The sequence below is a fragment of the Haemaphysalis longicornis genome, unplaced genomic scaffold, assembly GCF_048455015.1.
Source record: "Haemaphysalis longicornis isolate Haplotype H1 unplaced genomic scaffold, Haemaphysalis longicornis Haplotype H1 scaffold_4, whole genome shotgun sequence".
NCBI lineage: Eukaryota > Metazoa > Arthropoda > Arachnida > Ixodida > Ixodidae > Haemaphysalis > Haemaphysalis longicornis.
The window spans coordinates 102146982-102163090 of NW_027526361.1; the positions used below are offsets into that span (position 1 = coordinate 102146982).

At 47.5% G+C, this 16109-nt stretch overlaps 2 protein-coding genes across 3 annotated transcripts in view; one reads left to right on the plus strand and one right to left on the minus strand.

Moving 5' to 3' along the window:
- Window positions 1–16109, minus strand: part of LOC144179892 (uncharacterized) — a 69469-nt gene that overhangs the window by 8357 nt on the left and 45003 nt on the right. Inside the window, exon 5 of the mRNA XM_077708317.1 lies at window positions 8989–9269. Within this exon, the coding sequence (XP_077564443.1) occupies window positions 8989–9269 (281 nt within the window). The remainder of the gene's footprint in view (window positions 1–8988; window positions 9270–16109) is intronic.
- On the plus strand, window positions 965–10065 carry LOC144179189 (uncharacterized). 2 transcript variants are annotated; one of them, XM_077707443.1, is made up of 2 exons: window positions 965–2970; window positions 8804–10065. In XM_077707443.1, the coding sequence occupies exons 1-2, from the start codon at window positions 2811–2813 to the stop codon at window positions 9202–9204; spliced, it is 561 nt and encodes a 186-aa protein (XP_077563569.1). In that variant the 5' UTR covers window positions 965–2810; the 3' UTR covers window positions 9205–10065. The 2 variants fall into 2 exon arrangements, with proteins under 2 accessions (XP_077563569.1, XP_077563570.1); XM_077707444.1 differs by lacking the exon at window positions 965–2970 and adding an exon at window positions 3346–3601.

Sequence of the window (16109 nt, forward strand, 5' to 3'; positions counted from 1 at the left end):
TCCAGTGCAGCCACTGCGGCATGGCGTTCGTGCAGAAGAACAGCGTGGTTGACCGCCTGCGGGTCCGCACGAGCGAGAGTCCTCTTGGAAAGGGGCACCCACAATGCGTCGCTATTCTTACACGTGCAAACACATACGCATCAGCAACATACGCATGCATGCTGCTCACGGAATTTACCACTGTGATGGTGCCTTCTGTTCGGAAACAGCAGCTGATGTCTGTTGCTCGTCCCGGAGCAGCTAGTAAAATCTAGAAAGTAAATAAATGCAGAGTACTAATAAAGTGATGGCCAACTGCCCACTCAAGTTTGGTTCTACCTTTTGCAAATGTGTTGCAGGAACAAGTGCGACCATAATGAAAAAAAGAACGAGAAGGAGGGCCGGGTAGCATGATAGTGTTGCCAAGCACGGATTGTATACATCGAGAGTCATGCTTCCTTCCCCCCCCTCCCAATTTTCAGTACGGTGTGCTTCCATCTCGTTGATACATTCACTTCATGGCACAAATAAGCTTCACAGGCAGTTGGCATCATTGTGTCTATGTGTAGGGGTAGTAATAGCAGTCAGTGTTGTTTGCTGATGCAGGCTTATGCTTGCATAGAACTGTCGCCGCTTGCTCCGCCTAAGTGACACCATATCGTATCAGAGGCATGCAAAGCCACCACTCGTCGCTTTGTCTTGTTCTTCCACTCCCTGAATGTTTCTAGTTCACTTTTGAAATTCGATCTACAATGAATTACCAAACAAGAAACTCAGTGGCCACGAGTGTGTTCTTTTCACGAGTGAAATGCCTGAAAAGAGTAAAGGAGGCAACGTAGGTCCTTGTATCTGCCTCCTGGACACAGTGCAGTCATTGCTGTGAACAGTGGTTTCCTACCCAAAGATTCGATTTACATCTCAATATCCTCCTGTTACACAACCTATGCATCACAAGTGCAATGACTTGAATGTACTGAACGGTTGCTTCTCCAAAAGATGTCTCAGCTGCGCCGTTACATTATTTGAAAAAATGTGCAGTTGCTTAAGCGAGCACTCCTGAACTCGGTGGCTAAGGCATTGTGCTGCTGAGCTTAAGGACCTGGGTTCGATTCCCAGCCCCGGCGGTCACTTTTCTGGTGGAAGCGAAAACGTTCGTGTGTTCGAAATTTCGGCTCATGTCACAGATCCCCAAGTGGTCAAAATTAATCTCGAGCACTCCACTGCGGCGCACCTCGTCGCCTGTGTAGCGTCGGCGCATTAAGCCTCATAATCAATCAATCAGTCACTCTTGAAGAAGTAAATTTGTGTGTCTATCCAGCTTCTTCAGGCATTGTTGCATTTTTATAGTAAAGCTGTGGTCTCGCATCGTTCTGGTTTATAGAGGCGGGAGCTGCCATGCTTGGAACCTGCCAAGCCTCCCTGTCTGACATGCATGGATGTGCACACAAAACTGGGAAATTGCACACATTGAGGTTCACTGTGGAACGGGCTGGTTCAAAAGTGACATCAGGCACATGCATTGTCTTCCGAGTTTCTCACGTGATGTACCATGTGTTGTTCCCACGACAACTGTATGCACTTACTTCGGTGTGAAGATTGTGCGCTGTTGAAAGTTGTCTCTTTTACAGCAGCAAGGAAATTATGCCTACATGTTACGCTGTGGCGACGTGTGAAAGAAGGCGTGTGCCCTAGTTAATGTATGCCTGTGTTATTCAAATATACATCGCCCTCAAGTAGGCCATTCGTCATTGCTAACAGCTGTGCAAAAGTAAAATACCATCTGAATATGCCAGGTTGTGGGGTGACAGGTTCATGCTGGCCATTCTTAGTTCCAACTGTGGGCTCACTTTTTTTGGTCATGACAGCGGGCTGACTTCTTTGTTGTCGGTGAACCTTCGAAAAATTGCAGTCAACCTATAACTGAATGAATATGGTATTCATTTTTCAGGTTTTAAACAGTTGTGTTAATAATCAAACCGAAATTGCAATCATGGTGTAAAAATGACTGTTTTAACTTCATTGTATCGCATGCTTTGCAGTCGAAAAGCAGAGCACAGGGAGGTGACAGGTTTTGTTTTTCTTTCCTGCTACTTGCTGTCATCTCAGGCTGTTGGATAACCTGATGGCTGGACATGTTATCTACGCCAAACTTGGTGAACACTGCCGAGATTCTCAGTCTAGTGGAACTAGTAGAGCAGCCATGCTGACTTCGATTACGTCACAACTGCTGTTTCCAAGTCTTCTAAGCTGTTTTTTGTTGTTGTTGTTTGACAAGTGTTGTACGCAGAATTCGGCAATAGAGGTTGAGGCAGGAACAGCTCAATGAGGTGATGTGAACTTGCTTAGAAAGAACCTGTCGAATTGAATGGCCACTTGGCAAAGGTTGCATTTTGGGACACCCGCAGTGTGGCAAGAAAACCTGCAGAATTTTTGGGTAGGCGTGAACTTTGCAGCTTTCAGCGGAAGCAGCGATATCGAAATAAGTTTAGTGCTAGCATTCAATGTGCCGTCCTCAAAAAAAAGGAAAAACCATGATTTTGGAATTTTCAAATGCTCCTGAGCGAGACTGCAAAGCCAGCGAGAAAGACGAGGGCTCCTGTGCGTTGCTAGGCAATGCCCGTGCACATTAGGCCTAGCAGAGTGGCTCGTTTGGCACCATCAGAGACGCTGCCTTCTCTTCTGTGTTGGTTTTTCCACCTCGCTGTTGATGCGCTGCTGCCTCATTTGCCAAAGGAAAGGCTCTCAGTGTTTCCCGCTTCCTTCATGTTGCAGGCTCCTCCTCCCTTCCCTTCCCAGGAGGCCGCAGGGGCGGCCTCCCGCCAGTTCATCGGATGTTCAGCTGTCCGCAGTGCAGCTACATGGCGCCGGCCTTAAGCAAGTTGGAGAGCCACAGGTGCACCCACACGGGTGAGCGCCCGTTCCAATGCAGCCACTGCGGCAAGGCCTTCGTGCGGAAGGACCACCTGGAAGTTCACCGGTGCACGCACACGGGTGAGCGTCCCTACCGGTGCAGCCTGTGCCCTGCGGCCTTCGCCCACAATAACAGCCTGGACACCCACTTGCTCTGCCACACGGGGGAGAGGCCCTTCCACTGCCGCTTCTGCCGCCAGGCCTTCAAGTACCGCCCCCAGCAGAAGGAGCACAGCAACCGCCAGTAGTGCAGCGGAACGGGAATGACCCAGCCATGTGTGTGCGTACATACAGTCGCTCCAGTAAGATCAGAGGGAAGTGAGCCCTGTCTTGCTGGTCGTTGAAGGGAATGGTTGTGTAGCACGCCAAGAAGTAGGAAGCTCAGGGAGGGAGTCTGTTCCGTTCTACAATGACGTCTTAGCCCGAGCGAAGATTTCCATGTCGTAACATCGTCGCCTCGCCAGCCAAGTGACCATTGCTCTGTGCCAGTGCGGGAAGTGTGATTGTGGGTGGGAACTGTGGCAGACAGTGGCGCCCTGTGTTTGTCTCGAGCATCTCATGATGGGGGATGGCCCACTAGCACATAGTGCCTACTTGAACACACACCACCGTTCTGCAGAAGGATACAGGCAAGGTGGTGGAAACTTCATATGCATGCAGTGCATGGATACATCGCTCGTGTAATTTCCCTCCATGATGGTGCCTTCTGTCGGTAAGCAGCAGTTGACGTCCAGTGCTGGACCTGTGTGCTGCTTGTACAGATACTTTTAAGGGGCAGCTAGAAACATCCAGAGAGTGAGGGAACTCTGTAGACATGACCCCACCGTGATGGTGCCTTCATTTAGTAGGCACAAGCTGATGTCCACTGCTTGGCCGTGTGCTTCTTCTAAAGATAATGTAAAGGGGCAGCTAGAAACATTGAGAAATAAAGAAACACAGAGACGTTAACTGACAGCCACATACCTAGCTACTGAAGTTTGTTTCTACCCTTTTGCAAATGAATTGCAGAAACGAGTGCTAACCAGAAGGGAAAAAAAGAGGAGTAGTGCTGAGGGATGAGGGGGGGGCATGTTAGTTATACGAGAGTCCTTCAATGCTTTACTGGTCACGAAACTTCGGCGCTCCGTTCATATAGGGACCGCGGGCGCCACTACAGGCGCCACCGCCGCACGAAGGGCATCCAGCTGCCGCACATGCAGTAAATTGGCCACTTCTTGGCGTGCAAACGCTCCCTCTTTTGGTGTCTGCGCGCTGATTAAGTGTGCTTTTTTTCGTAGTAGTTAGCGATGAATAGTCCAGTCATTGGGTATATCACCTTCCTTCAATGCGGTTTTTTTTTTCCAAGTAAATTACCGTAGACTTCGGCCGGGAACGGCAACGGCTTCTGCATCTTCTGGCACAAGCGCTGTGCCGTCGTATTTACGGATTTTTAAATCTCTATTGCTTATTTTCTTAAAGCAAAAGTAGTAAATACCACACATACGGTAGCTCCGTAGTCACGGACAGCTGGAGGCCTATTGATAATGCAATAAAAAAAACTGAAAGAATCCAAGTACGCGTCGTTCAGACTACGCTAATAATGAACTCGTTGGTTGCTCTGGAATGCACAGAATGCTAAAAGAGATAGTCGTTTTGATAAGTTGGTACATAATTGAGAACATCTAAAAACGCTGCAGAAACCCGAAGGATCAAAACACGAAGGGCTATATGTTGCACCGTGTGTCTTTCCGCTTCCATGCTTTGCAATCCTTGCAAAAAAAAAGAAGCGAAAAAATAACAATAAAACTGATTTTATCACACGCAACAAAAAAATTTCAATATTACGACGGGAGAGAGTACAAAAATTTATTTTTTTGCGCTGCGATGGGCAGCACACGGAGAAAACAGAATATTGCCACGTAGGCAAGAACGACGCAAAGCTTTTCTGAACGAAGTTTAGTAATCGACCTCCTGCCCCACAAAAGACTAGAATGAAACACAAACGTCGAAGAAGCAGTCCGCAGTGTGACGTGCACAGATGAACGTCGATAACGTGAGCTGCGCGGCGTTTGGTATGCATGCATTACTCTCGGAACGAAAATTTAAGGTCCATGGAAATAGGACCGAGAACATTGTCGAAGAAACAAAAAATGAATTTAGCGACAAGGTGACACCCTTTACATATCAAACAATGTTGCCCGACGGCACGTACGACAACAAGAGCAAACGGGCTCTCCGGTTGAAACGCCAGATAAGAAAACCGTTAGCAGCCACGCGCGGTTACAAAAAAAACAAAACGAACCTTAAGGGATAATTCGCGGAAATATGAAACATGAAAGCACACGGACGTCCCAAAGTTTTTTTTATATGCGAGCCTCAGCGCAAAGTAATACAAGTTTGCAAACAGGTAATGAAGCACCGCTACTACCTGACTGATCTGACAAAAATCCGGCTTTAAGGTAGCCTTGTACAATTATAGTTGCAGGATGATCTCAAAAGGGTACATTGCTTTTTTCAGTCCCACACAGTCACAGACTTATAATCGAAGCTGAAATCTCCCGTGTCTTGCCTTGGAATAGCGCGCCTCCATTTCTCATGCAGCTCCCCGTCGCTCGGTAAACAGAACAAGGAAACATTTTCTGTTGTATCATTGTACAAGGAAGGACATCCTGGGACGCAACATATGTTCGGCATCGTCGTTACACTACTTAAGTCGTATCACAACAGCGCAAGATGCACGTTACATCTTTTTCCCGCACAAAACAAACACACCTCGCCGCGGCTCTGCCATTCGAGCCAGCGCAACGGCGCCCGAGGAGTGACCTCAGTGAGATGGTGGCGCCACGGCGTGGCGGCCAAACGCAGCATATGAAGCTCTCCCGTTGAGTTATGGAGCAGAATCGTGACCAGTAAAGCATTGAAGGACTCTGGTTAATACCAAGCACTGGTTGTATACATCAGGAGTCATATTTCCTCCCCATTCTTGTATGGTTTGTTTCCATCTCCTTGACGCATTCACTTAAATGGGAAATATAAACTTCAAGGGCTGTTGGCATCATTGTGTACCTGTGTAGTGGTAGTACATAGTAGCATTCAGTGCTGTTTGCTGGGGTTGGCTTAGCCTCGCAGAGAACTGTTGCCGATTGCTCTGCCATGTGACACCATATTGTATCAAAAACACGCAAAGCCACCACTCATCGCTTTGTCTTGTCCTTTCACTCTCTGAACGTTTCTAGTGGACCTGATATTCTATGTATACTATGAATTAACAAAGAAGTACCTCAATGGCCACAGGTGTTTTCTTTTCTCAAAGAAATGCCTGCAAAAAGAAATGGATGCAATCTGGCTCTTGATAGCTGTCTCCCAGACACAGTGTCATCGTTGCTCAGTCGTTCCCCCTCCCCCCCCCCCATCCCCCAAGTTCTCAAGTCCTCCATTTGCACCTCCGTATCTTCATGTTACGTGACATGTGTCACATACGCAATAACTCAAATGCATTGAACTTCAGCTGGCTTGCCTCTCCAAAAGACATCTCAGGTGTGCTGCTACCTCATGCATAAACATACAGATCCTGAAGTGAGCAATCTATAAGACGTAAATTTGGGGGTTGACGCCGCTTCCGTTAGCATAAAAATTTGTTCCGTTTTTGTGTAGTAAACCTCAGCTCGTGCACTATTGTTGTTTGTGGAAGTGTAAGCTGCCACTATGGGAGCCTGCCAAGCCTCTGTGTCTGACATTCATGAACATGCACACTATACCGTAAAAATTGCCACGTTGATTTTTACGGTGGAACAGGCTCGTTTAAAAATGACACCTGGCACCTGCATTTCTTCTGTTTCTCAAGTGTACATGGCTCATGCATAAATATACAGATCCTGAAGTGAGCAATCTATAAGAAGTAAATTTGGGGGTGGATGCAGCGTCTTGTATTACTGAAACGTTTTGTTGTGGTTTTGTTTAGTAAACCTGAGCAAACACTCTGTTCTGATTTGTGGAACTGTAAGCTGCCGCTGTGGGAGCCTGCCAAGCCTCTGTGTCTGACATCCATGAACATGCACACTATACCGTAAAAATTGCCACATTGAAGTGTACGGGGGAACAGGCTGGTTTAAAATGACACCTGGCACCTGCATTTCTTCTGTTTCCCAAGTGTACGTGGCTTATCATGTGTTGTTCCCTTGGTACTCGTATACACTTACTTCGTAGGGAAGATTGTGTGCTGGTGAAAGTTATAATTTTTGCAAGGAAATTAGGCCTGCATGCTATGGCATGATGATGCGTGGAGAAAAGCACGTGCCCATCTTAACTATGTGTCACCTGAAGAATATATTCCTATGTTTATTCGAATGTACATTGGCCCCAAATAGGTGACCTCCTCATTGTTAGAAGTCACATGAGGGCAAGAAATACCGAGTGAACATGCCAGGTTGTGTGCGGTGGCGATTTCATGTGAACGTCCTTTGGTTGTGAATGTGGGTCAACTTTCTTTGGTCATCATTGCAGGCTCACCTCTCTTGCATTGCGCAGTGATTTCTAAAAAGCAGTCAAGTCAACCTGTAACCAATTGATTACAATACTTCTACTCAGGTTTTAAACTGTTGGGTCATTAACCAACCCAAAATTTCCATCATAGTACAAAGACGCGTCATTGCTTGTTTTTGCCCCTTTTTCCTCATGTTGCTATTAAAGCATGTATTGCCTCTTGTAAGAGGAAACTCTGAGGGGTAGCAGATAGAGAACCATGACTGTTTTAACCTAATCCTACTGCATATGATTTCCTGTTGAGAAGCAATATGCAGGAAGGCGACAGCTGTTTTTTCTTTTTCTTTCCTGCTACTCACTGTCATCTCATTCTGTCAGATTACCTGATAGCTGTGCGTGTTATCGACACCGAACATGGTGAACAGTGCCGAGGTGATCAGCCTAGCAGTGGCAGTACAGCAACTGTGGTTCTTTCGGCTGCACCACACGCTGTTGGTTCTAAGTCTTCGCAACTGTGTTTTCTTTTTTTGAATGGGATGTCTGTCCGTGGAAGTACGGCATGCAGTCTGGGGCAGGAGCAGCCATCATGAGGCGATGGGAACCGCTTAAAAAGGGGCTGGTCATATTGGGTGTCTGTGTAGTGGCTGATAACCGTGACCCCAGCAATGCGGGTAAAAAAAAAAACGAAAATTATTAAAATTTCTGTGTAGGTGTGAGCTTACCATTTTTCAGGGCAAAGCGTGTCGATATTTCATTTCGACATAGGTACAAGCCAGGCACTTCCCGTGCGTTGCAGAACGTAAATGGACCGTGTTGATGTGCGGCGTCCCGTTGTTAAAATGACCTAAAGGATATCACACCACCTGTATTTTTGAAGGCAAGGGATAGGATTGAGCCAAGAGAACAACAGTTGAGAAACATCATGAGTATTTCAAAACCCTTGGCTCTGCTGCAGCTCAAAGCCAGGCTGTGCATTTAAAAACCTGCGATTCCATCCCCTGTGTGCTGAGGCAGTACAGCAGAGCGCTCCTAGCAGTTGCTTTCAAAAAGTGAAGGCGTAATTGAAGCGAACAGGCAGGTGGCGCTGGGTGTGTGCAGGAAGCGGCAGGCTTGCACCCGCAGGCAAAGGGAATCTTGCCAAAGTGTGCTGTCACAGGAGGCCTCTTTAGTGCGAAAGCCCCGTATGTACCATTCCTGAACCAGCGGTGATTTTGAAGCTTCTGAAGCCCCTTGAGCGGCAGACCTCCGGGCCGTCAAGGAAGCGGAGGGCTTGTCTCCGTTGCGGGGCAGTGCCAAGGCTCATCAGGGCAGCTCATTTGGCACCAACATGGATGCTCCCTGCTCTCTCCATGTTTGATCTTTCTCCTTTCCCCTTCTGCCTCGCTGCTAGTGCACTGCCTCTGTGTTTGCTGCAGGAAGGGCTCTCAGTGGTTCCCCTCTCTTCCTATTGCAGGCCCTTCCTCCCCCCCTTCTCCCTCCGTGGGTGACCAGAGGCAGCTGCAGTGTCAGTGGTGCAGCTACGTAGCATTATGGCCGAGCCAGCTGAAGACCCACGAGCGCACGCACACGGGCGAGCGCCCCCACCAGTGCAGCCACTGCGGCAAGGCCTTCACACAGAGGAACAACCTGGTCAGGCACCTGCACGTCCACACGGGCGAGCGCCCCTTCCGCTGCCACCTGTGCCCCAGGGCCTTTGCCCAGAAGAACACTTTGGTCAGCCACGTGCGCAGCCACACGGGCCAGAGGCTCTTCCGCTGCCGCTTCTGCCCCGAGGCCTTCGCGCACCTCCTCGAGCGGCAGGCGCACGAGCGGAAGGAGCACCACCACGGGTGTGTGGACACTTGCCCAACGTGACTGGAGGAGGGCAAGGTCTCTGTGGCGGTTGTTGCGGCGCACCGACCATGCCAAGAGTTTGGGGGCTTTTGAAGGGGGCCATTAAATTCAATTTTATCATGGAACAAAGCCTGGCTCCGAGCGAAAATTTTCTCCTTCCTTTCCCATCGTGGCCCCAAAAGCTGGCTGACAATTGCCCCTCACTAGCGCAGGAAGTAGGGTTGTGGGTGCGAGCAGTGGCAGGCAGTAGCACCTTGTGTTGGTCACAAGTGTGTTGTGACCAGGGCTGGCCCACTAGCTTGTAGAGTTGAACATAAGCTGCAGCTCTCCAGACTGGAACAAGAAACACAAGCTTGTTTAAAAGGGTTTGCGATATTTCACCATTTAGGGTCCTGCAAATGCATGTGCTGTGTGTATGTCTATATTTGTATGTCTGTTATGTAATACCGATAGACATACACACAGTGCATGCATTTGGACACAATCGCAAAGTGATATTGTCTGTTATGTAATAATATCCCACTGCAATTGTGCCTTGTGTTTTCAAGCAACAGTTGATGTTCGGTGCTTGTTGCTTGTGCTCCTTGTACAGATAAATTTAAGACGGCTAGAACACATTCGGAGAACGGAAAAACATGTTAGCCAAACTGACGCCAGCTTCCCACCGATGTTTGCAAGATGAATTGAAGTGAATGCAAACTATAATGAAAAAAGATAAAGGAGGCAGCTGTCATGGCTTCTCCCCCATTTCTCAATGTGATGCTTCGTTTATAGTAAGTGCAAAAACAAACTTGATAGTTAGCACCAGTTTACGTCTGTGTTGTGAGAGCTTATGTAGCAGGAACCGAGAAATTGAGCTAGTCGGGGAACCAAAACAACAAGAAAAGCATTTATTTTCATGTTTTCCAGGTCAGGTGCTCTGTGCTGGAGTGCAGTAACAGCGAGCTTGGAAGTGGCGAAACATGAGAAGGCATGCTCCAAAAGAGTATGACAACGTTTTTTTTTTTTTTACACATTCCAGGGCACGGAAAAATGGGGAGGCCGGAATTTCGAAAAGGTAAAGCCATCTTGTGCGGCTCTGACTTTACCAAGTCTATTCTGTAAAAATTAGTCTAACGAGACGAAATAAAATGGTCAGTGCTTTTGTAAGCCTCCTGGACTCTAGGTAGCTTCCACGTTTTGTGGGGTGTCAGTTGGTAGTTTTGTATTTCGCCTCTCACTCCAACTTTGCTGACTGTTTTCTTCCTTGCAAAGTAGGCAGACTTTAATGCCTTCAATAGCTATTCGAACCACCTTGTAAAAAATTTAAGCCGTTCCACTCAATGTGAAAGCTGTCGGAAGGGGAGAGCAGTGATTCACCATAATGGGCTGTAGCGCCGTTATCTGCTCACTGCTACCACCCAATGCAATTCAAATTTCCCGCCTTCGCAGTGCTCGCGCGCCCCCTGTCTGAAACTGCGCCGAGTTGTGTTCTTTTTACGCTTGCTTTTCCTCCCGCGGGTGCCGGCGTTGCACTGCCACTTTTTTTTCGCTTACTATCGTAAAAACCAACCCAACGAGCGTTTCCAACTAAATGAACACGGGCACTGCCGATTAATTATGTATATTTTGCTTCAAAATTACCTAAAGTTTTCTTTGTGCTAAGCAATGGGGAGATGTATGATGAGCGCCAGCGGTCCACGAGTTTCAAATGCTTATGACTATATAAACTGCTTGGCTTTCGAAGCCTCTGGGCTACGCCGCGACGACAGCCGTTACGACGGAACGCCATGTGACTTTACTTGGGTCCAGCGAGCGAGCTACGACTACAAGGCGAGCCCCTAAAGTGCTCTGCACTTTAAATCTCCGTAACAGTATTGCCACCTGGCATCTGTGGCACATAAGGGTGACTAGGGCCTTTTCCGAGCGTGTTCTAACACGGCATAAATGCATGAGTCTGCGACCAAGGAGGAGATGAACCGAAGTCGGATTGTACGGGTGTCCGCTTTGATGAAAGTAGGAGGCCGTGAGTTATAACTGCTCCTACCTCGTTGAGCACCGTAGCTGGTTCTTCAAGCTCAAGTTTGGCTCATCCCAATACCTTTCTGAGTGCTTGCTAATCAGACAGTTCCACTAACCGGGGACTATGAATTTTCTGCTGATTCCTGCATCGCCTAAGTGTGCGGCAACTTCTTTGTTGGAGGGCATTCAGCATACATGCTTCAAGTTGGGGAAGCCTTCGCGAAAGTTTAGTCTTTGTCCGAGTTCAATACCCGAGGCACGGAGCAAGAATTTATAAGGAGGCACAACCGGGCTTGCTCCGGCCGCGCGGTAAGGTCACGGCGCTGGGCACTAACCGGGCACGGCACCGACGCGCCCTCTGTCGCAAGGTGCCAAAGGGAAAATGCGCGCTGCGTGCTTTCCAAAAAGGCTCGCCGGTTCAAGGTCAGTCATTGCATAGCCAGCTGCTGTCATGGGCAGACGATGCTTACGAATCCCTCGTGCGACTGAACTTTCATTGCAGTCGGTTTGCAGCGGAAGAAATCTTCGCATTTTAAACATCCTTGTCGTTAGACGAAGGGGCTTTGATTTTTTTTTTTAGAATGCAAAACCTACAATAAAAAAACGTGTTTGAGAAGCTGGGTATATGATTAGTTTCAGCAAATTATGGTTCTTATCTTCTATGCCATTAGCTCATATTTAGACTGTCATAACTTTTCCGCGCTGCCTCTGCAACATGAAAAGCACGTGCAAATCTGAGAAGCCCGCGAGAAGGGGGAGCGGCAAGAGTGAACCACTCGTGGCGAAAAGGCGGCGTCGGCAGACGTCTGCTCCGGGATTCCTTCGGGTGCTTCGTTTCAAGCACTGTACGGCTTGTAACTAGGGCAGTATTTATTATTAACTGCAGCTAAAATGTCCAGCACTGCTATTTGTCTATTTTACAGAAAGAAATCTGGCAATTTTCACAACATATTCGATGATATTTCGATTTTTGTGCGTCGCGTCCGTAGAAGAACGTGTTAACTATGGCAACGCGCTTGACGCGTGATCTGTTGTGCCGCTCCACAACCTGCATTTCCTGCTCACCAGAGAGTGACATTAACGCGCCGCCCGCGCTGTCCCAGTCCAGAGGATTCCCCTCCCCAAATACTTCTTGCTCCGTGACCTGAGGTGAACCCTTCCGGCCAACAAATCACCAAAAGCTGAGCAGGAAGGCGTCTGATGTCATCAAAAAAACTAACTCCAAGTGGAGCGCATGTGATACGGCGCACGTCAACAGAGCAGCGTAGCGTTCAGAGTTGCCCCTTGGTGACAGTACGAAGGAAGGCCTCGCGAAATATGCTCCTACGACCTTAAGCAGACAAATTACGAGTTTGTTTCATTCGAAAGATTCAGCTTGTCTGCTAGCAAACGATGCTTTATTCACTAAGAAAGTAATCAACTGAAGTTAAAATTTTGGTTCCCCTGCCAAATCGTGTCTTGTGACGTCGGCCATGACATAACACAGACAGGTCTTCAAGCAAATGTTAGTGCGCAGTTAGGCTCTGCATTGGACTGCGTAGCCTTATTTACTGTCGGTCCTCCTAGATGCAGACAAAAGCTTCAATAGCTATTCTTCCATCCACCTTGTAAAAAACTTAAAGCCGTTCCACTCAATGTGCAAGCGGTCAGAAGTGGAGAGCAGTGATTCGCCATAATGGGCTGCAGCGTCGTCATCCGCTCACTGCTACCACCCAATGCAATTCAAATTTCCCGCCACCATACTGCGCCGGACCGCCGTCCGCCTTTGCTTTGTTTTCGACTGCATGTGTACCTGGCTTGTTTTTGTTGCAGTAGAAAGTAACATGGGGTATGCTGGACAAACAAAGTTTCAGAGTTTATTTCAAAAATACAATGATGTGCGATCACATAATGTAGGTATACTAGAGGAGGTCCCAAGGCAAGAAACTGCACGTGGAACCTCCTATGCTTCTACATCATAAATAGCAAGCATGTACGAATATATAGTTTGAAGTTACCTATCCATTATCTCGTAAAAGTCAAAGTAAGGTACGCAAAGTTTCAGTTTCGAAACTGGGGAAGCGTCACAGAGGTCTGTAACTTCTGAAGTGCCATAAGGCTCTATGCATAAGGTACACAAAGAATTTGTACAGAGGGCATGGCATCGTAAACCTTGCGTCCCCCTACAATGACAATATTATCCCGGATGGGCGCGTCAAATTGAAGTACATAGTGTTGCCTAAGCAATTTGGAAAAAAAAAATAATAAGTGAGGGTGTTCAGTTCCACCCGATGACAAAAATTTAGGCTGTCTACCTTACCACAATAAACCTTTTCGTAACTTTAAAGTTAATGGCCATGACATCAGGGCATGAATTGATAGGGGAGCTGCCATGTCTGTTATAAACAAATCACTCGTGTCTGAAAAAGGATATTCTTAAAGGGAGACCAGTTCAAATACACGGCTTCGATTGAAAGAGACCACTTTACGATGAATGAATAAAAACCAAAATGACATACAAAGGTCAAAGCTCTTAGATCGACAGCTTAGTTCTTAATGGGTGCGAATATCAATTTCTACTCTCAAGACCCGATATCTTAAAGGAGTGCTGGCACCAAATTTCAAAGCTGAGATAACTATGTAAAAGGCTTCCGTTTTACATGGAGATATCTCCCAGCAAGTTTCAAAAGTAACCGTTCAGCATAACAGATTTTAAATGCATTTCGATCTTTGGGCACTTGAGAAAGCTCAAAACGGATACCCTTCTGCAATCGGCATCAGCATGACGCCATCTACTCCTCTGGCCTCAAACTGCCGACGTGAGGGCTCCTGTGACACGGCCAACGTCCTCGCTGCAGTTGGCACACGCTGCTCTGGCGTGTGTATCACGTCACGGGTTTTGGGACTGATGTAAAGATGTTCCGGTTGGTCTGGGCGGGGAGAGCATTTTCGCCACCGTTTGGAACTCCGAAATCATAATGTCACGTGACAGCTCCTGGTGACGTCACTTTTCTGACTTGCCGGCTTGCCTCGGCAAACTTGGCGAGGCGGGAACGCGAGAATTCCTGAAGCTGCACCGATCAGCTGCCGGACCAGAGGTGCAAGCGATGCTGTGGATGTCGGCATGCTCATGTTTCTGTCCAAGCGCCCCTTGCTTGCTCGTTCGCAGGGTTGCTTCAGAACATTGTCTGTCTGCAGCGAGCCAATGTTTGTGCAATACTTAAGCTAAATTGATGCTGGGGGAATTGCTACAGTGTCGTGACATATGTGCAGGAACCACGTCACTTGTTGCCTCATTCAATGCTTTCTCAAGGTAGGAACAGTCCAAGTCTGCGCAATCATAGTGTGCTTATACAACAAGAAATCGTTATCCTATCTGAGAAGAAATAAACTTTAGTCAATGTTATAGCTGCTTACATAAACTTGATTTTTCTTACTGTTTAACACTCACGAAGTTGTGGCTTTCTTTAGCCGCAGTTTGGTTGTTGTGTTTGATTCATCCTTTCAAAGTGCACGATGTTCTGCGTGTAACACTTGTTAAACTTGTTCTAAATTGGCTTGGTACGAGTACTTGTATTTTCTAGCACTCCCCACTTCCACATTTTCTTGCATTAAAATAGTGGAACCCAAAATCCGCACAAACTTCAAAGGCTCTGCAGAATTCATTCCTTGTTTGTTATTGCCAGATGTTGTGGCGGTGGTGCAAGGAGGTTGCCCCACAGAAGAGCCTTTTGACTAAGTAGTCTAGTTTGCAGAGCACCGAAGCAGTGCGAGAAAGCTGGACGCCAAAAATGGCATACAGCTGGCTTAACGGCAGCAGCTAATTATCTTGAGAATATATCACGTCCAAAAGGCCCTTGCACTCCGACGCATGCCAGGCAATTACCAGCTTGAACAGGAACAGGGCATAACAAGGTTGCATTACTAACTTCGTGGAACATTCCATCGTTTGTTCTTGGGTTTGTTAGTTGACAAACTGTGTTTGGTTCCTTCAGAAATGGCCACTTGAAGCTGATGTTCATTTCTCCTGTACTCCACTATTTTATTGTGGCAGGCTAGGATCTGTGGAGCCAGGATGCAATAAGCCAGGGTACTCAATTAAATCATTTCACCTTTTCGTGGTTGTGTTACACTGGGTTCTTGAAGTTAGTTTCACTGTTGTTGTGACTGCAAAACTAACGGAGGATGCCGCCCTGCCTCCCCCATCCCCCGTTCCGTTTTTTTCTTCACTGTCCGATTTAAGGACTGAAAAATTCATTGAAACTAACCTGATAGCTTCAGCATGCATGCACAGTTTGTAGCATACAACCGTACATTTTGTGCAGCCTGCATGGTTCTTGTATACCATGGTTTCTCAAAGTGGGTTCCGCGGAACCTTGGGGTTCCGCAGGCCCCTCCTCAGGGTTCCGCGGGCCACTGATAAATTTTCTCTGGTTCCGCAGTCGCAAAGTCTTATATGGTGAACTTGAGGTGCGATCGATCTAAGGAACCTCCATTACTCACGCTCGAGTGTCAGTAAGCACATCTCGGCGCATAACAGAAACACGTGAGCTGCGCAATAAATCTCGCCAGCAGCTTGTAGCCAGCCAGACTCCGAAAACGGGCCACGTGGTTAAACTATTGCACTTGACTCTCGGCCTTATATTACCCCCATGCGCATTTCTCCTGTTTCGATATAGGTGCCGCTAGCGTACGCATTCGCTTAAAGTCGACGGAAAAAAACTGTACCCTTGCTTGCTTTTGAATTTATTGCACGTTAATGTAGCATGAACGGAATGAAAAATGGCGGAAGGGGGGTGGGGTTCCTTGGCACTTAACGGAACTTAGCAGGGTTCCCTGGGACCAACATGCTTGAGAACCCCTGTTGTATACCATTGCGGCATGCTGGCCAACCGGCGGTACGTATTGATGAAGTCTACAAAGGCAAAAATTGTGAAAGAACACAT